Source organism: Mercenaria mercenaria, chromosome 2 (assembly GCF_021730395.1).
Source record: "Mercenaria mercenaria strain notata chromosome 2, MADL_Memer_1, whole genome shotgun sequence".
Taxonomy (NCBI): Eukaryota; Metazoa; Mollusca; class Bivalvia; order Venerida; family Veneridae; genus Mercenaria; species Mercenaria mercenaria.
This window is the reverse complement of record NC_069362.1, coordinates 86,580,242-86,604,465: the sequence shown is the minus strand read 5'-3', so window position 1 is coordinate 86,604,465 and position 24,224 is coordinate 86,580,242. Positions and strand designations below refer to the sequence as shown.

The following is a 24,224-nucleotide window of genomic DNA, read 5'->3' as shown; positions in this document are numbered from 1 at the left end:
AGGCAATCATTCTGACCAAAATTCATGAAGATTAATTGAAAAATACAGCCTCTATCACATACACAAGGTTTTTCTTTGATTTGACCTAGGGACCTAGTTTTTGACCCCAGACGACCCATTTTCGAACATTGCCTAGATTTCATCAAGGTAATCATTCTGACCAAAATTCATGAAGATTAATTGAAAAATATAGCCTCTATCGCATACACAAGGTTTTTCTTTGATTTGACCTAGGGGCCTAGTTTTTGACCCCAGATGACCCATATTTGAACTCGGCCTAGATTTCATCAAGGCAATCATTCTGACCAAAATTCATGAAGATTAATTGAAAAATACAGCCTCTATCGCATACACAAGGTTTTTCTTTGATTTGACCTAGTGACCTAGTTTTTGACCCCAGATGACCCATTTTCAAATTCGGCCTAGATTTCATCAAGGTAATCATTCTGACCAAAATTCATGAAGATTAATTGAAAAATACAGCCTCTATCGCGTACACAAGGTTTTTCTTTTATTTGACCTAGTGACCTAGTTTTTGACCCCAGATGACCCATATTTGAACTCGGCCTAGATTTCATCAAGGTAATCATTCTGACCAAAATTCATGAAGATTAATTGAAAAATACAGCCTCTACTACATACACAAGGTTTTTCTTTGATTTGACCTAGTTTTTGACCCCAGATAACCCATTTTCGAACTTGGCCTAGATTTCATCAAGGTAATCATTCTGACCAAAATTCATGAAGATTAATTGAAAAATACAGCCTCTATCGCATACACAATGTTTTTCTTTGATTTGACCTAATGACCTAGTTTTTGACCCCAGATGACCCAGTTTCGAACTTGGCCTAGATTTCATCAAGATAATCATTCTGACCAAATTTCATGAAGATCAGTTTAAAAATACAGCCTCTATCGCATACACAAGCTAAATGTTGACAGACGACAGACAGACGCCGGACATTGAGCGATCACAAAAACTCAATGCTCAGGTGAGCTAAAAAAAAGAAGTCCACGCGCATACATTAAGACGGGGTGACCCCTGACTATCTACGAATCAAAATGCGGCTTTCGTTATCAAGTTTGGCATTTCTACTTCCATTTTATTTACTTCCGGAAATAGCTGAAGGTCGAGTGACGTCATTTTCTGTGTTGTCAAAAACATACATATGCCTGGCGAAATTGCATAAATAGGTGCTGGCCGTCCTAAGGTTATATCAATAGTTTGAATGTTATGGTTCAGTGAATTTCCAAGGAGTTATGGCCCTTAATTTGTGGCATTTTACAATTTCTGCGTGTTAAGTGGTGAGAGACATACGTTTTTCCTGAAAAAAAAAAACAATCTGTTTATACTGTTAAGGGGACGCATACTTTGAAATTAGAAAAAAAGTGGGTGGGGTATGATAAAATTTACCTGCAAAAAAGTACAAGGTTTTGGTACATGAAATGGATACTGTTTCAACTGTTATAAGTACACAAAGGATTGCTCACTAAAATAAAAATGAGAAAACTGAAACAAGAAAGTTATTGTTGAATAACATAAGACTTCTTGTGTACATTCAAAGTCAACAATTAAGACTTTTTGGTGCGAAAATAATAGTGCTTCACCTTGTCCAAACATTTATCAATGTCCTACAGATTCTAATTTAAAGAAAGAATGTGAAATATGGTCACTGTATTGCTTTTCATTTCGCATATGTAAGCTAAAACACATTATTTAGTTTGTTTACAAAGTAGTGCATAAGAAAAGATACGGTGGTCAAGGAATGCCACATTCCAAAACTAAAAGAGTATATTCCCCTTAATACATTAAACATTTATCGTTACAGAAGTCTAGTGGCTTACAATAAGGGCCTAGAAATGTTGCCATTATTAATTTTTAACTTGGTATTCATGAACTACAATGCACTTAAATATCAAAACACATTTAACAAACTTTTCAAAATGTATTGTCTTAAAAATCCCTAAAATAAGGTATGAAATTTGGTTGAGAGGTCCAATCAATGTGTATATGTGCAAAAGTAACATTCTAATCTTGTTCACAAAAGTTACTAATACACAGCAGGCATGTCAATGATCAAAACTGGACGAATATACAGTTATCCTCACTTTAATGTCATTTATAATTTGTCCTTGAATTCTCCACCATACTTTTCATAATTCTGTTTGCACGAGTTGCACGAGAATGCTGTCATTCACGTAAAACAAGAGGGCCATGAAGGCCCTGTATCGCTCACCTGACCTATTGACCTAAAGATCATCAAGATTAACGTTCTGACCAAGTTTCATCAAGATATGTTCATAAATGTGGCCTCTACAGTATTAACTAGCTTTTCTTTTGATTTGACCCCGTGACCTAGTTTTTGACCCAACATGACCCAGATTCGAACTTGACCTAAAGATCATCAAGTTTAACATTCTAAGTTTCATGAAGATACAGTCATAAATGTGGCCTCTAGAGTGTTAACAAGCTTTTCCTTTGATTTGCCCCCATGACCTAATTCTTGACCCAACATGACCCAGATTCGAACTTGACCTAAAGATCGTCAAGTTTAATATTCTGACTAAGTTTCATGAAGATATAGTCATAAATGTGGCCTCTACACTGTTAACAAGCTTTTCCTTTGATTTAACCTAGTGACCTAGTTTTTGACCGAAGCTGACCCAGGTTTAAACTTGACCTAAAGAGCATCAAGATAAACATTCTGACCAAGTTTCATTAGATATGGTCATAAATGTGGCCTCTACAGTGTTAACTAGCTTTTCCTTTGATTTGACCAGGTGACCTAGTTTTTAACCCTACATGACCCAGATTCAAACTGGACCTTAAGATCATCAATATTAACATTCTGACCAAGTTTCATGAAGATATAGTCATAAATGCGGCCTCTACAGTGTTAACAAGCTTTTCCTTTGATTTGACCTGGTGACCTAGTTTTTGACCCCAGATGACCCAATATCAAACTCGTCCAAGACTTTTTTAAGGATAACATTCTGACTATGTTTCATTAAGATTGGGCCAAAATTGTGACCTCTAGAGTGTTAACAAGCTTTTCCTTTGATTTGACCCAGTGACCTAGTTTTTGACCCCAGATGACCCAATATCGAACTCATCCAAGATTTTATGGAGGGTAACATTCTGACCAAGTTTCATTAAGATTGGGCCAAAAATGTGACCTCTAGAGTGTTAACAAGCTTTTCCTTTGATTTGACCTGGTGACCTAGTTTTTAACCCCAGATGACCCAATATCGAACTCGTCCAAGACTTTATGGAAGATAACATTCTGACCAAGTTTCATTAAGATTGGGTCAAAATTGTGACCTCTAGAGTGTTAACAAGCTTTTCCTTTGATTTGACCTGGTGACCTAGTTTTTGAACCCAGATGACCCAATATCGAACTCGTCCAAGATTTTATGGAGGGTAACATTCTGACCAAGTTTCATTAAGATTGGGCCAAAAATGTGACCTCTAGAGTGTTAACAGTCAAATTGTTGACGACGGACGGACGGACGGACGGACGACGGACGACGACGGACGCCGGACACAGGGTGATCACTAAAGCTCACCTTTGAGCACTTCGTGCTCAGGTGAGCTAAAAATGGGATCAAATAAGTTGTAAATGCAATATCATCTAAACGTAATTAATGGATTATGCAGTTCAAGATAAACTTTATCTCATAACGTAACGAACATGTATAATGTTGTAACAACAACTTTACTTACACTGATTTAAGTAGCAGTCGGTTTATAAGTGACTATTGATTCATTTTATGTTTTGTTATTGTTGTCAAAAAGTATAACGGAAGTGCCTCACAACTGAAGCGGAAACCAGTTTGATGCGCAAAGTAGTCCAATGTAAGTAATATTTTTTGACAAATGTCCACAGAAATTAATAATTTTCTAATATTAAAGACGAATATCTGAATAGGATTCATTATTTGATAAGAAATTATAATCATCGACATGTTTTTTTTAAAAATCGTACACGTGCTGACACCTAAGTTGTCTCCCGTTGTTTATTAGAGTTACCTTTCGTCCGGCGCAGTAATACATTTGCAGTGAATCGCCGAGAAGTCGTGGGAAAATTAAAAACCATGTAAACAAACTAAAATTAACCACCTTTTCAAGATGAATTTCAAGTGATCGCCATTATGCATTTAACCCGCCTGACCTGTGTAGCATCTTAGATATCTGTTCTAAGGTATTCATTGTGTAGAATGTCATGTTATGCCCTTGCAATGCTAATCCCACTCTGATTTTTTTGTTTACATTTTTTATCAATAAGAAATATGGCGTCCATCCCGAGCTGAACTGACGTGGCGTTAAATTTTTACATGTTTAAGCAAACCTGGTGTGTTAGAAAGAAAATCTCATCCCTTCAACATTATTTGGAACACTGTTATTGTAAAAAACCTGTTTTTTCCTTATACAAAAGCTTAATATTTTGTGTTGAATGTACTTTCACAAAGACCTCTGTTTTCCTATTACATTCATAGTACCACATCCTTATCCACAAAATACTGAATATTACAGGTGTCCATCAGTATTATATCAGTTTAGGAATATGTTTTTTATTTTCCCACCATCGATTTCTTGAATATGCACCCCTTCCGCATTGCTGTATGAACTGTGAATGTAGCAATATGCGTCCCCTTAATGACTGTTTTATGTCAATATTTGTCAAGTTGGTCAATAGTTATTGATAGTTAATGTGGACATGTTAAACACACTACTGTAAGTAAAATTTCTTTTAAGAGACCATTTCAATGTTGATGTTGATGAAAAAGAGAAAACACCAGAGTACTTGCTCACAGGGTTAAAAGAATTAACAACTAGGTTTTTCTCATTACTTATATAATTTTTATTGATTTTTTTTAAAAATTAATTTCACACGCATTATTTTGTGCATGATATATATCACTGCAGTTCGTCTTTATTAACATAAAAACATACAGTCTTAAAATGTACAATGAGCATTTCACCACCTCAACTAACCACATGAGTAGACAGACACCAATATTTGCTCTTTTGATAAAGATGTCAACAGATCAGTAACAATTTGACCATAATCAAATGTATATTCTAATAATAATAATTGTGATAGTTGCTTCTGTAAAACATGGAAGCATTTTAAAAGCACAAGTAAGAGCTCGGTGTAGTTGAGTAGATGAACTGCTCAGAGTATACAGTATCACAGCTAACTCTGAGTGTAAAATATCCACTTGACTACCAGTAAAAATAATCTACTGGTAGCATTTTCTATTCTCTTTATATCTGCCCATAAAGTAGACCAAAAATCTTAAGTAATGTTTTCACATAACTTTTGTATTTGCTTCTGTATCTAAATAGAGTAACAACAATATCCGGCTGAGACAATTGTTTGTTTGATTCAGTACAACTTGATTAAGTGTTTTCTTGTAGAATCATGTTAATCAGTCTAACAATAGTGAGGTATTTTGAACATTCCAGATTATGACAGGTGTACAAAATAAAACATTATTCAACCTTAACAAATTTGTAGTGCCAGTCATGTGCCAATCTATGAAAATCAGATAGTGTTGTAAAAAAATAAAAACTGGTGTTAGGTATATGACATACTGATCATTCACATTAGGCAGAACCTTCACTGTATATATCTACATCAATTCTTACAATATGCCAAAAAGGATTAAGATTATAAAATTTCAAATATAAAAAATATTATGTGGAAAAAAAAAATGAAGAAAATTCTCAATAAAACTTCAATTATAACATTCAATTAAGTAAAAAAAATATAATGAAGTAGTAAATGTGTATGCTGAAGAAAAGTATAACTGTGAAAATATACTTAAGAATACAGAAAGCAAATTACTTTAAATATATATCAGCAATAATTGTTTGATAATAACAATGAAAACATACATGGCTCCAAGGAATGAATAAACAGTATTGTATGTTGAACATCGAAAGCAGCTGGCTAAATAAATTTTAATTTGAAGTTGAACATATTAAAAAGGTAAATACATGGGTCTATACTACATGGGGTTATAAATGGCTCAACAGATCTTTAACAGTTGTGACTGACACAAACCGGATTCTTGATTTACGAGAAAAAGGCAAGAAGAAATTGTTCGTGCATATTCACAGTGTTTATGCTTACATTCCATTCTTTCCCCTCTCATTTAAATTACACCAAGTACTTTGAAATCATTATTTCTCACTGGGGACACGTTTTCTTGTATTTATTAAATCTCAACAAGATAAAACTAAAATACACAGACATTACATTTATCTACCAGCATTCATTTAAATCTATGTTCCAGTGAAAAAGGTATGCTGGCCGAAATTACGAAATCTAAACCAGACAAAATCAAATGATTTCACAGAAGTGTAAAGGTAAATTTATCATCTATTGTTTTTTTTTGTAAATAAAAAATATCTACAGAAACTTTCAATACTAGTAATAGCTATGCATTTTTTTTTAAAGCCAGCGCATCATTATATGGTGATATTGTTGATTTAGCATCTAACAAATATCTAGACAGAAAAGACCTGTCCTTTAACTAGGTTATACAGGAGAGAGAAATGAACATCACCAAGCAAGCAATACTGAGTAAAATAATTTTATATGATAATAGAACACTCCTACTTTCTGTAACAAAACAATATATTCTTGCGTCAAATTGCTTAAAAGCCATAATATAGTGTATTCTTCCATCAAACAATTAATAAACCAGATTAAGATCATTCTTCCATCTAATTGTTTTAAAACCAAATTATTAAAACAAAGTGTATTTTTCCATCAAACTGTTATTCTCATCAATTTCTTTAAAAAGAAAAAGAAAGAGAGAAAAAAAGGAGTATTCTTCCATCACATTGTTTAAAACCAAAATAATGTAACATATAGTGTATTCTTCAATCAAATTAAAAAAGAAGGAAACAGTATTCTTCCAACAAACTGTTTAAAAACCAGATTAATGCACACACAAAAAACAACAAGTAGCTAAATATGAATAGCATAATACGCCTTCTAGAGATCAACAACTTAAAATGCTGTAAAACAGTAGTTATCACAAGTGTTCAGTAAATCAAATGACAATGGTATAATAAAATTATTTTTAGAAAACATAAAAAAAATAAATGATTGAAAAAATTTGATATCATTATTTTAATAAAGAAGCGCAAGAAAAGGACATGTGAACTGTTGTCTGCCAACACAAGCTGTTGCTGGTTTTGGCAGGTATGCAGGAAATAAACCTTAAAGCTTGTGCATGTCTATATATTTGCAATAATGTATTAGTTCTATCTAATAAATTACACAATCCAATATATACTGGATATGTTAACTGCAGTTATTAAAATATCTCATAAATCTAAAAATATCAAATTTTGACAAAAAAATCTGATAATGATAAAAAGAAACAAGAGGTACCCTTGTGTTAATAATCATACAACACTAACAATGTCTAAACAACACGCCCTAACATTTCTGCAAACTCTTAACCTGTGTAAGCAAAGTTAAATCACACTATAACAGTAACATTTTCATTCTCCAATTTCCTGCGTTTTATCTGCAATTTATGTAGCACCATTAACAAGTCTAACATGCAAAAGCTTTCCCTACGTAACATAATAAATCCCTGACAAAATCAGTCTAAATTATGCTATCTTATAGTTTTATAATTAATCCTTGCAATCCTAAAATGGGGGGATATAAGCAACACTTCCGTGAGGTATTTGTATACTAGGAAGGTATCTCAACAATGTTAATGAGAAAAGTAATAGTCTCTTTTTATAATTTATTGAAAGTAAACTTTTGATTACCGGTATGTGACATAATTTTAATGTTCTGCTAAAATTACACTCTTTTCTTATGAACAATTATTAATACATGATAAATTTTTAATAGCAACAACAACTAACAACAACATGAACAAAGCAGACTGTGTTGTCTGTCCTATCACAACATTCTAAAACCAGACTGGTGTCATATTTTTGGAAGTTTGGGGGCACTGACTACAGGATTATTCTGCTCCAGAAGCTTTCTGCCTTCAGTCTTATAGTCAAAGGTACATTCGTGGGACTCTGCATATCGGTGGCTAGCACAGAAATTGTTACCACACCTGTAAGAATATCAGTTAATACTAAGTAAACTTAACACATGCACAAATTTAAGACATGAACACTAAGGAATAGAAACATAGTTAAGAACATTTAAAGGTGTAACAATTTATTACAATATCAGAAGTTTCGCAAACTTCAGATGTTAGAACCCAAGAGCTTATGCAGTTTAATACCTTTTCCAGCTTGCATGTCCTCGGAGCTGTGGTTTAAATAGATGTGCCCTATTCAATATTGGCATCATAGCTTTGAACCAATCTTGAGTCATTACCATGACTCGTATAATAATGACAACATTGCTATTTTTTTTCCAGGCAGTAGACTCATGACTGATTATTAAAGTAAGCTTAAAGCATTCTTCAAGATCGAACAAATAAATGGTATAATCTAAGACAAGATGTTGCAATAAAAAATTAAGTACAATAAAACCTTTTTGTGATAATTACTGCCTTTAAAAGCATCTTACTGATTTACTACATGTACTTTTTACAATGTTTACTACTAACCTGCAAGTGTAACTACATGCAAGACCTGTTTTCTTAGCACAAACAAAACATCTTTTTGACCCTTTTTTCTTAGCTTTGACAGGAGGCAGGCGATGGGTGGGGGACAGAATACGCCCATCTCGACTAGCTGTCATTCTCTGCAATCGGGCAGACTGAAATATACAGATGTATTTAAATACAACATAACAAAAATACCAAAGAAACGCAAAAGTAAACCAAACTTAATGCCCTTTTCTAATCTTTAAATATTTGACAGAATAAATGTCTGCAGAAAAGGTATGGTTGCAATTATATAAATTAAAACAGACTTAAAGCGGCATGCCTCCAGATCGTTTGATAACAGAAATTATTATTTTTTAGATATCTTAAAATAAATACTATATTTCTTAAGACTTAATTACTGACAAACTTTATTCTACGGAAACACATGAGAATTTGCTGTTTTTACTACTTTTTACGATGAAAATCGAAAAGCGTGTGTCACGCTTTTACTCCAGGTAAACTGTCTCGATTAATATAAATATCTATATTTTAAAGTCATTATTCAGTACTTCAGCTGCAGTGCTAGTGGTTGCGACGACGGGAAAATGTCTTTATTGCCACGGCGGTCCGGGGTTGGATTCCCGATGCGGTCATCTTTTTTTCTTGATTTGGAATTTTTAAAATTTTTTAGAAACAAAAATTCATATTCTAATGTTCATAATATGACCAAACTTCAATTTGAAAGAAAGATTATTTTTTAGCCAAATCTGAGGTCAGTGCCTTTAACTAAGAGCTTAAATTCACTGTAAATGTAAACATACCACCAATCTTCCTTCTGGAGTCGTAATCCTTCCATCTGGGAATGTAGAGTTACCTAACATATAATTCCCTGTCACTCGATTTCTACTAGCACTTGTAACAGTCACATTACCAATACGGGATGATCCTACTTTCTCAAGCGAAGCTTGACGTAATAATCCTGACATAGCACGTGCTTCACTTGTACTCAAACTTTCTAAAGTAAATTCTTTACGTTTATCTAGTGAACTATGTCGAGACAAAGAAGAACTAGCTCCTATTGAGTCTCTCAAACTATCAAACAAAGAATATTCAGTTTTTATTTTAGACTTCCCCTTAGAGGAATTAGGCGGACGAAGTGATTCTCGCAAGTTTTCCAGCGTAACATCTTTGATCTTAGATGAAGTCACTGGACGAGAGCATGCAGAATTTTCTCCAGCTTGGCTACTAAGTCGAAGTAATTCTCTTCTGACATTGGCTGGGGTAGCAGATTCAATGCCATTATCACAGTTAGGCGATTCATTCAGTGTCTTATCACTATTCTCTTTCTCACTAGCTTTAGGAGGGGCTTCAACTGGTTTTACAGTTTCTTCACTACTAGATTTTTCTACAGTTTCACTACTTTTATCTTTTTCCTGATTTTGAACTGTCTTATTTTCTGCTTCTTTATTAGCTGCCCCTCCTTCGATAACTCTAGACAGGACCTGACTAAGTCTCTCTAGACTATCTAGTTGATGAGAAGCGGCAGTTGAAAGTTCTTCAAGAGTTGGCCCATCTGAATCGTCTGAATCATCAGACAACTTGCTAGTAGATGGACCTGCAATTGCTTGTACTGATGAATCAAAAGCAGCTTGTGCTCTCTCCTTCTCTTCTTCTCTGTCTAGTCGCTCAATCCTTTCTTTCAACAACTGATGTTGCAGTGCCAACGATGAGGGGTGATGGTGATGATGGTGACTCATTGTACCTATTGAGTGACCTACAGGTGGTAGACAAAGGTTACGATTGAGAGTTGGACCTAGACTGTAGCTCGTACTGGCAGGGAGATGACGCAATCTTGATGAACGGCTGCCTGCACGACCAGATGTTGGTGGATGAGGTTTTCTATGTGGCTGAAAACAATGAGTATAAATTACACCTATTTTTTGTTTTAATTGGGTTTAATGTCACATCAACACAACTGTATGTCATATAGTGACTTTGTATAAATTACTATATATCATACGCATTTCTAAACTTTATACAAAGTAAGTAACACAGAATTGGCAGTAAGGATGTTATACGTTAAAGGGAAAACATTACCAGTTTAAGATGGAACCTAGGACTGCCTACAGACAAACAGATATACAGGGTTTAAACAGTAAAGCCAGAACAGATTTACTTTCAACATTATGTGCAACTATATCCTTTTTCCATCTCTTTAGTAGAAAGACGCTACAAAACATCAAACACACTTGTCAGGAAAGGCAAGTACAACTAGAGCTGCTTTTGAGAAAAGCACATGTCTCCCAAAACTGCCTAATCATCTAAATAGTAAGTAAGTCTTTATATACTGTTTACTCACTACAAATATACCTTTGAAGAGTAAAAAGGCTGATTTAGGGTAATTCAAGGGCCATAATTCTGAAATGCCTGGGCGGACTTGGCTAGTAATCAAACTTGTCCGAGGACATTTTGTTCAAGTTTGGTGAAGATTAGATGAACCGATTCGACTAAGAGCACGGACAAGAGTAAAAAGGCTGACTTTTGGTAATTCAAGGGCTATAATTCCGAAAAGCCCGGGCCGGTTTGGCTAGTTATCGAACTTGACTGAGGACTTATTGGCAAACATATATTGTTCAAGTTTGGTGAAGATCAGATGAGAAATGTTCGACTTAGAGCGCGGAAAAGAGTAAAAAGGCTGATTTTTATAATTCAAGGGCCATAATTCCAAAGTGCCTGGGCGGATTTGGCTAGTTATCAAACTTGGCTGAGGACTTATTGCCAAACACATTTTTTTCAAGTTTGGTGAAGATCTGATGAGAAATGTTCGACTTGGAGAGCAGACAAGTGTAAACAAGAGCTGTCAGTTGACAGCGCGCTCGACTATTCTCAGTGCTTGATAGTATAATATAAGCTATGAATAAAACTTTAACATTACAATAAGCATATTCTAAGTCGAAAAGGGGCCATAATTCAGTCAAAATGCTTGATAGTGTTGCCTCCTCCTTTTTACAGACTGGGGTCATGATGGTAAACAAGTATGCAAAATATGAAAGCAATATCTCAATGGACTTTGAAAATATTTGGGGTGGTACGCAGACTTTTAACATTTGTGTGACGCTAACGCCGACGCGAGTATGATAGCTCCCCTATTCTTTGAATAGTCGAGCTAGTCGAGCTAATTTGGCTAGTTATCCAACTTGGCCAAGGACTTATGGTCAAACACATTTTGTTCAAGTTTGGTGAAGATATGATGAGAAATGTTGGACTTAAGAGTGCGGACAAGATGTGACAGACACACAGACAGGAGTAAATCAATATGTCTCCCACACCACTATGTGGTGGGAGACATAATAACTGCAAAGCTGTGTGCCTGTGAGACAGCCACAGACTCACTATCACTATACTGTATGATAATGAATATTCATCATAATTAATAATACTAAGCATGTTGCACATAGTTATAAAGGATTTATCACACAGGAGGTACAAGTAAAATGAGCTCTAGGAATATTTAATGTTGGCATTAGTGAAACTTGAACTAAAATTTCTACGTCAAACTAATTTAATCAAACCAGTATTAGATATGAATAAAAATAAATTCTAATAAAATATAATAGCTCTTACCTTTTTGCTTATATTCAATTTATCCATTTTTAACCTGATTTGTTTCATTTTCTCCTTGAGTTGTTCGTTCTCCTCCACTTTTTCCTTTGTTGGGGCATCCTCCTCGTCTTCCTCATCATTGAAGTTGTACATTGAAGCTCCGCTGTCAATATATACACTCTTAGTCCAATCATAAAGGTAAACAGTATTAATTCAGGACATTGCTAACCTAAAGTTCTGTCTTCTCAATAAAAATCTGAATACTTTTATCACTTTATTATACAGTATGTTTCATTATATTAATGACATGCATATATTCTATAAAAGCCAACATTTTATTTTCACATACGTCAGAAATACTTAAAATTTTGCATTAAATCAACATTTATTTACTAAGAAGGTATAGTATATAACAAAAGAACAAAAACTTCACATTTGCTCAAGATTAACAGATAATTAGATTTGCATCAAGAAATGTGCAAAAATTCTACAGTGGAATATTGCATGACTTTAAAACTTTAAAAGTGCAATACTTTTACACTAAGAACAAGTGCAAATTTCTCAATTCAATTCTAACAATATAAATGTTTTCAATATACCTGAGAGATTCTGACAGAGGTGTAAGTGTTCCATCCCCACGGTCAACAACTCTGAAGAAATTAAGCTGATCTCCCTCACGGAACACTAGCAAGGTAACCTGTCGGTTGCCAGGCAACTTCTCCCAGATCTCATCACGATTTGCCTCCACATACTCAGCCATCTCTCGTAAAGCTGGATCCTCCATGGGAACTAAAACATAAAGGTTAGGTCACTATTTTATCTAAATGAATAAAGTTATGAATGTTTCAACAGGACTGGACAAAACTGTCTTCATATATTCATTATTATGGTCTGAAAAACTTCTATCACCTGACAGATTATGAAGGGGATGATGACTGGAAAAGCTATTTCAAGTTTGAATCAAATCCATTGTTACATCAAATTCATAACTAAATGACATAGAACTTAAGTGCATCAAATGAAATGGTGATGTGGTACAACTATTTGAAATCTGAATCAAATCCATTTAGTTATTATCTGTTATATAACTTATAACAAAAATAAAATAAAACTGCATCAAAACACTGAGTAGGATGTGGATGCTGATGCAAGGAGAATAGGACTTCCTATATCAAATATCAACATTTCAGTCAGATCCTACTCATACAAATACATGCAGACAGTGATATAAAGTAAGGGTTAGGGCTATAATTTAATATGCGAGTATGAAAAGCTGATACATTCTAAAATTGACAGGTTGTTCTAAAAGGCTATAACTTGTTGTACCCTGATAAAAATATTACATTACTAAGTAAAAGAAATCACTTCTTAGTATTCAAAGAATTGCAAAAAGTCACTTGTTATAAAACAACATAATTATGACCGTGACTCCAAGTCCTTAGTAGGAAGGTTATACAATAGTCATATTTGAACAGAAAAGGGAATGCATATTTAACTCAACTGATGGTTCATAGAAAACATACTGGTAGCAACAAGACTATAAGTATCTTATATGCACCAGCTTTTTCTTTCATTTACGAGTTTGTAAGAAACTTACTTCTGCGTGTGTTGATGGGTCCACCACGCATAGCAAGGACCAACTTGAGAGTGGCACCATCATGGATACTGTAGTCATGGAGACAATAATCATCTTCCAATTCCACTGACTTCCAGATCAGGTGCTGCTGAGCTATTGGAATACCTGAAAAATAGGTTTAATGAAAAGTATTAGATTTCAAGTTAAGTTTTTCTCAGTATTCTGGCCTAATCAGTGTTCCTGGATTCTGCAACAGAACAATTGCTCACCACAAGCAACTGACATCTTCCAAACACGAGTATCTGAGATTTAACAAACTGTGTTCTCTATCATCACATAGATGAACAATAAACATTATTTTTTACTTACATGGGATCTCTCAATATTGAGTGTAGCACTCTCCTTATCATAGCAGATTCTGGATGAAGAAATTTACTAATATTTCTTCTCTAAAGGGATACTCGGGTACATTTTTTAAAGAAATAGATTCCTTATTGTTTTTATACTAATTTATTCAGTCAATTACGGAAAACAGGAAGAAGTTTTGCTGAAATAAAACTTGCTATGATAGTCACTGTATGACTGTAGGTGAAGTCGCGAAAACGTGTGATAAATTGTAAGATTTTTAATCATTCTGAACACGAACCTCAAATTTCTTACCTTGTTCGTGGTAAAAATGAGAAACATTAAAAAGAAAAGTTGGAACGACATTTTATGGCAAGTTTCTGACAATTTCTTAACCTGGCATACAATGATACATAGATCAGGTTAGTCAAATAATGAAAATTTATGCACTTGTGTCTTCAAAGTAAATAATAATCTAATTATTAAACTAAGTATGTCAGCAAAATGTAAGAAACACTGATGTCACAACAATTAAACAATTAAATTTTCATCCATTATTCAGCCTTTGTACACACGTTAAAATTTTATTAAGTTCTTTGTCTTCTACATCATACCAGATACCAATGCATATGTTAAATACTAATTGTGTATAAGTATTTTAAAAGTTTATCCACAAAAGCTTTTTTCAGCAATTTAATCAGGTAAGCATGTCAACAATAAATAAAGTTGACTGGTGGGCACTATTTAGCTGCCAATTGTTCTAACACTTCAGATAAACACTGTCTGTCATACTTCTGACTGAAAACAAAGCTATCTCTCTGTATGATTTTCACCTATAACACAACTGCACTAACACTATCAGTACATGAAGTTATCAATATTGTAGGGTCAGCAATTTTCTATCGAAAGTGCTATATCTAAGAGAACCTTCCAATACAATTATTATTTCAATTGATTTCAAAAGTAAGGTAATGATATTTCAGTAACATTAATTAACTACAATGCATATATCATGTATACAGACAGACTAACTTCCCCATGAAATCTGAACAAAAAATCCAAAGCACTTTTTTTTGCTTTTAATACATCAACATTTTTTAAGCAAAATGTTGAAGGCCTTAGCATTTACAAATGCAGTACTGTCTAGACAGTACATTTTAAATATTGAATTCAAGCTGCACAGTATTAAGATCAAAAAGAGCATTAAGCATGTGTTAAGAGCTTTATAACTTTCCTGTTATATATATCAAGGTCAACCCTGTAATTATACAATAATATCATGTAATAAAGAGTATTATTAGGCCCATAACCTGTGTAATGTTTCAAAATATTTTTATACCAATGTGCAGTCACATAAAAACTGGAAGATCATTTACAAAAATAGGCCCACTGTATTATAAGAAAGACAAGTCAAAACAGTTACTGCAATTACTACAGTTCATTTTTAACAGTACTAATACATACTACATACAGTATTCCCAATTGTTACCACTTGCTTAGTCTTACCAGGGTAGGCAATTTTGAAGGTACGGACTAAATAATTATATAACAGAGCCCTTTAATTTGTGCTCCACTTTGCTTTTTGTGTACTTTTATTGAATCAAATATATAATCACAAATGTCTGTGGATTAGCCAGTTACTTTTATTCTAAATAAAATAATTTTATATTTATATTTAATAGTATATGCTGCTTCCTTAAAACTTCAAGTTGAAACTTCCACAGACCATTTATTTACTTTGTATAATATATACTCTTTAGAACCCACAACTGTCGTATATTAAACTCTTTAACAGACAGGTTTGTTTTCAATTATAACTTTTCAAGAGTAACGATTAAAACCAAAGGGGGCTTATCAAACAAGTTTTGAATCAAGTGTCATTGTATAAATCACATTTTGTCATTGCTAAGTAAACATGTAAGGAACATTGTATTTTGCTGTATAGACAAATATTGCCACACACTTAGATCTTTGATCATGATCAAACAGCTCTTTTTACTCTGTAAACATTCAGTTTTATATCTGCCATGTAATCTTGAAAAGATAATTTATATTGAAACTATATTGAAATGCCATATAAAATTTTTGTTACTTAACCTTTTTAAGTACTGTCTGACTAGTTTAGATCAATTTTGTCCAAACTACAATAAAAGCACTTAAAACACTCTAAACAGTGAGAAAAAAAAAACAACATCTGAGACTATTTTAAATTCAATTAAACAATGAAAGTTACTTCAGTAATTTTGTTTTCAAACAGTTGTATCAACATAAGATTTATTGTAAACATCATCTGAATCTCCATTCCCTCTTGGATGTTCAACCTTTAGCCTGCTGGCGGCAAGTGATTCTGTCTTGGCGGGCAGTGCAGACCAAGATCAGCCTGTACCTTTGTGCAGGCTGATCATGGTCTGCACTGGTCACAAAGGCAGTATCACTTGCCACCAGCAGGCTATTTAAAGGTTTGACATGACTTGACAAAAATTTGTCCAAACAGAAAAGTTTCTGTATTCTGCACTAAAACTAACTGATATTTTGTTAATAACATACTGAACATAACAAAAATACAGTAAAATTTTCATAATTCTGTATAATTACATTCAACATGTACATTAATTATAAAAGTAACAATTCTTTTGGCAATGACGTTGACAGAGTGGATATTGAACACTAAATTTAGCATAAAAATATTTTTGGGCGTTCTTACTAAAATGTCATTGATTATTATAATTATCATGAACAATTTATTCATAATTTGACATCATTGTAACTATTGCTAAATAACAAACCATCTCTATATGACAGTGAGTTTCACTGAAGACTGTAAAATACTAAGATATAAAGATTTATGATAGATAAGTTTTATTTTAAGTTGGCAAGATATATAGCAATACAATTAAAGTATCTATTTTTCTTTACTCTTCTAAACCTGTTTTAGCATTATTTTGTTGCTTGCACAATATATTGTGGATATCATGCTGTTTGAGCTTATGATCTCTTTGATTAATATCAACATGTCTTTCATGTGATGTGAACAAGGGATGCATATAAGAGAAAAGTTTAAAACAGAGTGCTCAGCTTCTTGAAAATATTTACCAAGATAATTATTATAATTATATAAGTAAATGTGAGAAATGTAAAAACAAGACATATTTTTTGGAATAGGGGATGGGGGTAGTAATGGGGTGGGTGGGTGAGAAATGTAAAGGGGGTGTAAAATGGGAGAAGGTAATGGTTGCATGATGGAATTTAAGAAACAGGGTGAGATATAAGTTACTGTGAGAAATGTATTTCTATGTATTTTTTCCTTCTGGCTTTCTTGGGAGGAGGTGAAGAAAGGGTCTTAGTACCATGAAACTAAAAGTAAAAGGGATACTGGTACCAAGAATTTATCAGAATCAATAGAAATAAGTGAAACTGAGAAGCTTGGCATAAAACTTTTACCAAATCTTAACAAAATGTGACCCTAATGACCTTGACCTTTGAAATGCTTGGAAACATGGACTTGTACGAAAACTGAACCAATTTTCAAGTCCAAATTGGGCCAAAATTCAGCCAAAATACTTGACAGTGTTATGTACCCTTGCCTACAGGTAGAGACTGTTGTGATTAAAGTTTCAAAACTAGGTCAAACAGTCTAAACAAAATATGGAAATTGTTACAAAAAACTTAACCAAGATTTGTAAGATGAAAGAGGCCATAATTCAAATAAAATCCTTGATGGGGTTATATACTCTTGCCTAAAACTGGACGTGGTGAAGGTAGATTGGTACACAAGTGTTGAAAGTTTCTAGTGCTTCATCCGGCGCTATTTAGTCTGGTGCAGCGCAAGGCCCTTTTTAGCCCTGCCCACTTGCCCTAACCATCGCCAAAAACTCTAAAAATGCCCTTTCTTCACTCCGCCCACCTGTTAATTGCCGACAATAGCAGCCTTAATTGACTGACTCCTCCCACCAGCATCCCTCTGTTACTGACTCATCACACAGATCATGTATAATACAGTATGACCTAGTGTGTATTAAAAGTTGGTCAGAACAGTAGTAAATATAAGTTGACACGTGTGGCATACGTGCTGTGTTATACATGTTTTAAGTCAAGAGCAATTTATAATTATTAAGTAGCGGCAAGTTGAATATTTGTTATAAACATTGTTTTGACTAGTGAAACAATTACATTATGAAATGGATTAATTTATGTGAATGATAAAGGATTAAAGACGTTTGCGAAGTTAATTAATACATGTGTTAAAAAAATTCTTGTTTTTCGCAAGCAAGAACTGAAATTAACTGACAACGTAGACAATATAATTCAACGTTCAGATTGTTTTCTATTTGTGACGGGGCAATCTAAACGTCAAAACAAAGTTATTGGTTTTATCGCTTACGAATACTGGCGTTTAAACACGCTAAACGTTAATCGTGTACAGTACATACATAGGTTTAAATCACCAGAAAATCCGTAATTTTGGGTATTATTTGATAATTTTTACATAAATCAATAAGGAATTGAATCCCCTTTCGATACATGTAAGTTTTATTTGAATTTATGGCCAATTTGTGTCAAAATCGGCATTTAAACATATAGCATGTAAAGCGTCGGCAGCGATGAAAATTTCATCGGAAATTGCTTCCACTATTTTGGTTTTTTGAATGTTTGACGCAAGTGGGGATATTGTCAATATGAAAAATTATCTCAATATTTCCTAGGATCGCGTCAAAATTGTTGGATTAACTGATAACTTAATTAATGTGGCATGGATCTATCACGAAGTTCTGTGCAACTGTGGCTGTACCTCCAGTCAGTACAGAAGAGGTAGAACGAGACACTGTGTTCTCCAGTGTTAAGGGAACTTTAACTGACCTATGTAACAGCCTAAAAGTTGAAAGCACAAAATAAGTGGCAAATAAAATTTTGCATACAGTATGCACAAAAATGCATTTTTGAAACACGCTGAAATTGTTACAAAAAGCATTTTATGATTGTCATCTATGCCCAATACAAATTAAAATGCTAAAAAATATTCGCTAAACTTAATCAGGGCCAGAGGAGAGTGGGCCGGGTGGGGAGTCCTGACTTCTGACCCAAGTGTCTGTAGGTGAGATGACAAGGCCCTGGCGAGTAGGTTAGCTCTTCTTATTCTTCGAATTATCTGCTAAAAATGTAAAGAGAAAAATCTGTGCAAGATAAGTTTCATTTCAGTGAATTGTTTAGTAGGCCTATTTAAATATGTCAAGCTACTATTTTCCTTTGTTCTGTCAGCGTCATTGAAAACTACTGTACCTTCCAATCTTTGTATTTTTGCCTTCACCGACATTATCGTTTCGAAAGGCGAAACCCTTAGCTCAAATGCAGCTCCTGTCAGTGTTTCAATGTACAGCTCCATTGCAACCAGCTGCCCTCTTCAAGTACACAAAGAACGACACAAATATCACTCCATTCTTTGTGACCTTACTCAACAAGCCAAACAAAAACAATGAAATAAAAGCAGTGTTTTCAATGAACTATTGCCATTTTAGGCCATAACATGCTGATATTCTCGGAAATCAATAACCATTCTTTCGAAAACACAGCTGCAAAACCTTAAAAAGTGTAAGAAATCGATAAACTGCTAAAAAAGAAATTCCAGGGCACATGAGAATCCTATGAATAATAACAAAATGGTGGCGGTTCAATTATTTCCTGCCCAGGAATTTCGATGCCCGTATGTTGTAGTTAGTGACAACAAATTATCACGTGCAAGGTCGTACCGCAAAATTGATGCAAAAACCACAATTTTCTATGACGTAAAGCACACAAAGCGGTGTAAACATACATAATTAACCTTTAAATGAAAACAATAAGGTTGTTTACAAATAACGACGTGAAACGTGATATAAGAAGCTAGATAAATATATTTATTTATGATAATGATACACAGTTATTTAAAAATTCATTAATATTGTTGATATTTGACATTCAGTTGTAGGTTTTCATCGTTAATGGAATTAATTTAGCGACGGTGTCCAATATGATTTTTGCCCTGCAAAAATATCCTAACCATATAAAATGAATGACTATTATGACAGTTGGAAGTATGGGGCTTTGAGAATATTCGAATCATTGAACAGTTCCAATTAAAATACTGTAAGTTTAGACTTAAACTTAAACTTTCCACACCAAATTGTATGGTTTTTGGTGAATTGGGTATAAAACCCATTAGCTTACTGGTTAAATCCAGATTATTATGTTATTGGAGTAAAGTTATTAATGCAAGGGAGGAAAAGATATGTAAGGTTTTATATAACACTGTTTATAGTTTACATTCTAATAATATTATCAAGTCACCATGGATATCTTCTATTGAAAAATGTCTAGATGGATTAGGATTATCTGAGTATTTTATAAATCAATCTGTAAATGACACTATTCGCTTCAAATCTTTAGTGAAGTCAAGGTTGTGTGATCAGTTTTTGCAGAATTGGAATAGCAATGTTTTTAACTCTTCTAAATGTTTGACATACAGATTATTTAATACAAACCATTGTTTTGAAGAATACCTTGATTTACTTCCTAGTAGTTTAGCTTTTATTTTGTGCAAATTTCGAACTACTAATCACAAATTGCCAATTGAAAAAGGGCGATATATGGATATTGAACAAAATCAGAGACTGTCATTTGTGTAATTCCAATTCTCTAGGGGATGAGTTTCATTACTTATTTGAATGTAATTTTTTTAATGATGACAGAAAGAAATACATTGCAGCTTATTACAGAATTCACCCTAATGTTTTACAAATTTGAGGAACTCCTGAACAGTAATAATAGACCAAAACTTACTAAACTAGCTTTATTTTGCAAAATTATTTTGGCTGCTTTTCGATAGATTCATCCTCCATGTAAAATTTCTTTTGATTTAGATACTTTAGTAACTGTAATGTTAGGCAAAATATTTTCAAATCTGATACTTGCAACAATTAACTACATTATCTTATTATGTAAGAGCATACTGTTCATATGTTTATGTAACTGTTTCTTGACTGTTATATTTTGTTACTTGTGTTGTCATGATCACATCAGGAAGGTCTAATACGGGGAGTAGAAACTCCGTATAAATCAATACATTTATCTGTACTATGCTGTCGTCCATACCTGTAAATATCGACCAGTCGTTAGCGATCGATATTTTGTTTTCGCCACTATCGATTAGCGCGTAATTAGCATATTACCTCATGTTAATCATGGAGCTATAACACTTATTGTTCAAAGGGTTTACCAGTCACATGTTAAGTGGCGATAATAAGGTGATCAGAGATTGATCTAATGGGATTCTGAAGCAAAAACAGCATGCGACTGCATGTGGTGATATGCTTAATTATTATGAATTAACTCGAGCTCACTTCACTGAAGAAATATTTTACCACGTAACTTCAAACCTTTATCAAAGGGCCGATTTTTGTTGGATTTGAATAAAAAAAAATGGAAAATAACAGAAAGCAGACACTTTACTTAATCTTGTAGAGCCATAATTATAATTATTGTTTATAATGTCAGATTTCTACATACAGAAACAAGCATTCTTCTTGAACGTAGGGAATGTTTCAAACGAAATTGTTGTTTAAACTCCAAAAATTAGTTTAATAAATTTAATCTTAAAACTGATGTGTGAAAAATACAATGTATTTAAATTAAAATAACAATATTTTCTTTAAAAAGGCCGACAACGATGTTACATTTAGTATTCCGAACTTTTAGATAAAACTGCAGAAAATCATCTAGGTTTAACACGCATTTAAATGGTGAAGAACAGAGCAATATCATAAACAAATATTTTCAGGCAACAGTTTACAGTTTTGACTTGCTATTTTCATTAAAATATGTCCTAATTTTTTTATTCTAAATACTCTGAATCAACAAGGCAAATATCATGTAAAAAACGACATCTTTCTCTCTGAGTAAGACAAGTCTAGATTTAGCCATTTTCATAGGGCGAAAAGTAACATTAATGTAGATATTTTCCATTTAAAAACAGATGCAGGCAATAATTTCATGGCAGAACTTTTGTTTTCAACAAAAAATTCAACAAATACTTTCCCAGATTTTCACTGAAAGGACGAGTTAAACTGTAAGACGTAAGTGTTTGAGTAATAGCAGAATAACCTACGGCATACGCTTCGATTGGACGACAGCATCAGATAAGATAAATGCCGGTTTCCAGTCCCCGTATCAGTTGTTCCAGATCACATGCATGTAATATGCCATGATCAAAAATCAGTTGAATTGAATTGAATTGTTTATTGATCAGGTCGGATATCCGGGCACTTCAGCGTATCGCGTTGCATAGCAACAAGCGGAGGTGACAGCAAATGCTAAATTGTAATTGAAAAGCGTTTAATGTTTCACTTGTGCTGGTTGTTTTTCTTTGTTTAAAGTAAAATTTTGGGCAATATTAATAAGTCAGTGAATTTATAATGTAGCATGATGTTCGAGAAATCACTCCCGAGAAAGAAATCTTTCTTTTTTAGGTTTCAGATGTGATATTCATCATTAATCCGTGTAAGCTGCAAGGTCTCATATTTGTGACGGACTGAATGAAAATTATAATTTTAAAAAATTGGACGTCTTTACAAATAAATAATTCAGAAAATCTAGCTCATCGAATTAGGTTTCTCCATTCGTTTCACTTCTTCGTTCTATTTTGTAGCCTACCATTAAAACAGTTCTGAAAGCCAGATAGCTTATACTGTGGTGTCAAAAGTGATTCAGTCATGCCAAATTTAATTCAATTTACACCTCTTACCTAAATTCTGATTCGTATGAGATTTAATGAGAGGTGTCATAATTTAAAGCTTAATAATAGTACATTATGCGTAAATACTGGAGAAAGGATTTCAGGATCACAATAGAAGATCTTTAACTGCATTTATAACACAAAGGTTTTTTATATGTTACAATTGATTTAAATGTAATATGACATCTAGAGCTACTGTGTTACACGCGGAGATAAAATGATATATATAATAACTGCATGCTAGTTTCTTTTCTACGAAAAGCCAGGACGTATCAATAAACTGATGACTTCCGTTTACGAAAATACTGAAAAATGCTGATCTCTGATTTGTATTAAATTGTCAATTATTTAAAACTGACAGTCTGTGAACGATAATTTGCACACTTTGTCTAGAATAATTTTAGTCATATCTTGTAGTTTAGTTTTCAATATCCATATTTTTTGTTAATTGTTAGACTGTCACAATTGACTGCTTCCACATACCACAAAATTAATGCATTCATTCAAGTCGTAAGTCACTATGGAAACCAATCAGTATGTGGTATATTAATGATAATCAGTTTTGACCAGTTCCTAATGACTATCACTAATTAATAGATTGATTTCCTGTTTGTTTCATCCCTCTCATGTACCCCTTTGGGGCATTATGGTAATTTCCTGTCTTATCCGTTTGATGTATGCCTTCAGTGTCTTATGATATTTGGAAGATGTACCTTATTGTTATTTGAGTGTTAACTGACAAAGGGATTAATAGAGCTCCTACATAGAAAAAAAACCTTAATCTGACAATACACATGCCCAAGCATATAGTTCATTTAAAATTTTAAAATCAATTCACCAAACTAATTTCTGGCTGGAAGGACATTTCTTCTTCTTCTTCAAAAAAAAAAATAAATAAATAAATAAATGAATAAAATAAAAAAATGACTGCAATAAGATTACATATAGAATAAGTTTTCAACATGATTTAAATGACTTTCATACTTAATTATAGCATTTTACATAAACTAAATGAAATATATCGCACAAAGTACATTTCAGGAAATGGCAACAATATAAAATATTTTATTTCAGAGCATTAAAACATTTAGAAAATCAGCTTATTTTAAAAAGACATAAAAAAACAGAAATTAATTTACTTAGGCCTATTTATTTTATCTGTTCTTTCTTGAGAAAACAAACAAACAAAAAATCTTTTTCAAGACACTTGAAAGATTCTCTGAAAGATGAAATAAACAACTAAGATTTTAAGCAAAGAAGTTGAATAAAAAAATGTTATGTTCTCAGATATTTAGTTTATTTTAATATGTATATAATGCAAACAGAGAAAATGTTGAATAAGCTTG

At 33.2% G+C, this 24,224-nt stretch overlaps 2 protein-coding genes across 5 annotated transcripts in view; one reads left to right on the top strand and one right to left on the bottom strand.

Annotated features, from left to right (window-relative positions):
- Positions 1-6,833: 6,833 nt before the first annotated feature.
- LOC123564494 (AN1-type zinc finger protein 4-like) lies at positions 6,834-19,802 on the bottom strand. 2 transcript variants are annotated; one of them, XM_045358126.2, is made up of 7 exons: positions 19,392-19,802; positions 13,791-13,934; positions 12,793-12,982; positions 12,215-12,356; positions 9,412-10,497; positions 8,609-8,760; positions 6,834-8,104 (listed from the first exon to the last, which is right to left on the bottom strand). In XM_045358126.2, the coding sequence occupies exons 1-7, from the start codon at positions 19,492-19,494 to the stop codon at positions 7,969-7,971; spliced, it is 1,953 nt and encodes a 650-aa protein (XP_045214061.2). In that variant the 5' UTR covers positions 19,495-19,802; the 3' UTR covers positions 6,834-7,968. The 2 variants fall into 2 exon arrangements, with proteins under 2 accessions (XP_045214061.2, XP_053393113.1); XM_053537138.1 differs by having other exon boundaries at positions 9,415-10,497.
- A 112-nt stretch (positions 19,803-19,914) lies between these two features.
- The window catches only part of LOC123564495 (sodium/hydrogen exchanger 9B2-like), a 50,667-nt gene continuing 46,357 nt past the window's right edge, over positions 19,915-24,224 (top strand). For 2 of the 3 annotated variants that reach the window (XR_006688993.2, XM_045358127.2), the window contains exon 1: positions 19,949-20,234. The gene's annotated coding sequence lies outside the window, so the exon portion shown is untranslated. Of the gene's footprint in view, positions 20,235-24,224 lie in introns of all 3 variants that reach the window. The other variant, XM_045358129.2, reaches the window with a different exon arrangement.

Bases quoted from the DNA above. Each gene is read 5' to 3' on its own strand.
- LOC123564494 (XM_045358126.2), bottom strand. From the start codon at position 19,494: ATGGAGCTGTACATTGAAACACTGACAGGAGCTGCATTTGAGCTAAGG. The intron at 12,357-12,792 runs GTATATTGAAAA...ATATATTGACAG, and splicing joins CCTCTGTCAGAATCTCTCAG to CGGAGCTTCAATGTACAACT. The intron at 8,105-8,608 runs GTTAGTAGTAAA...ATATTCTTACAG, and splicing joins GCATGTAGTTACACTTGCAG to GTGTGGTAACAATTTCTGTG.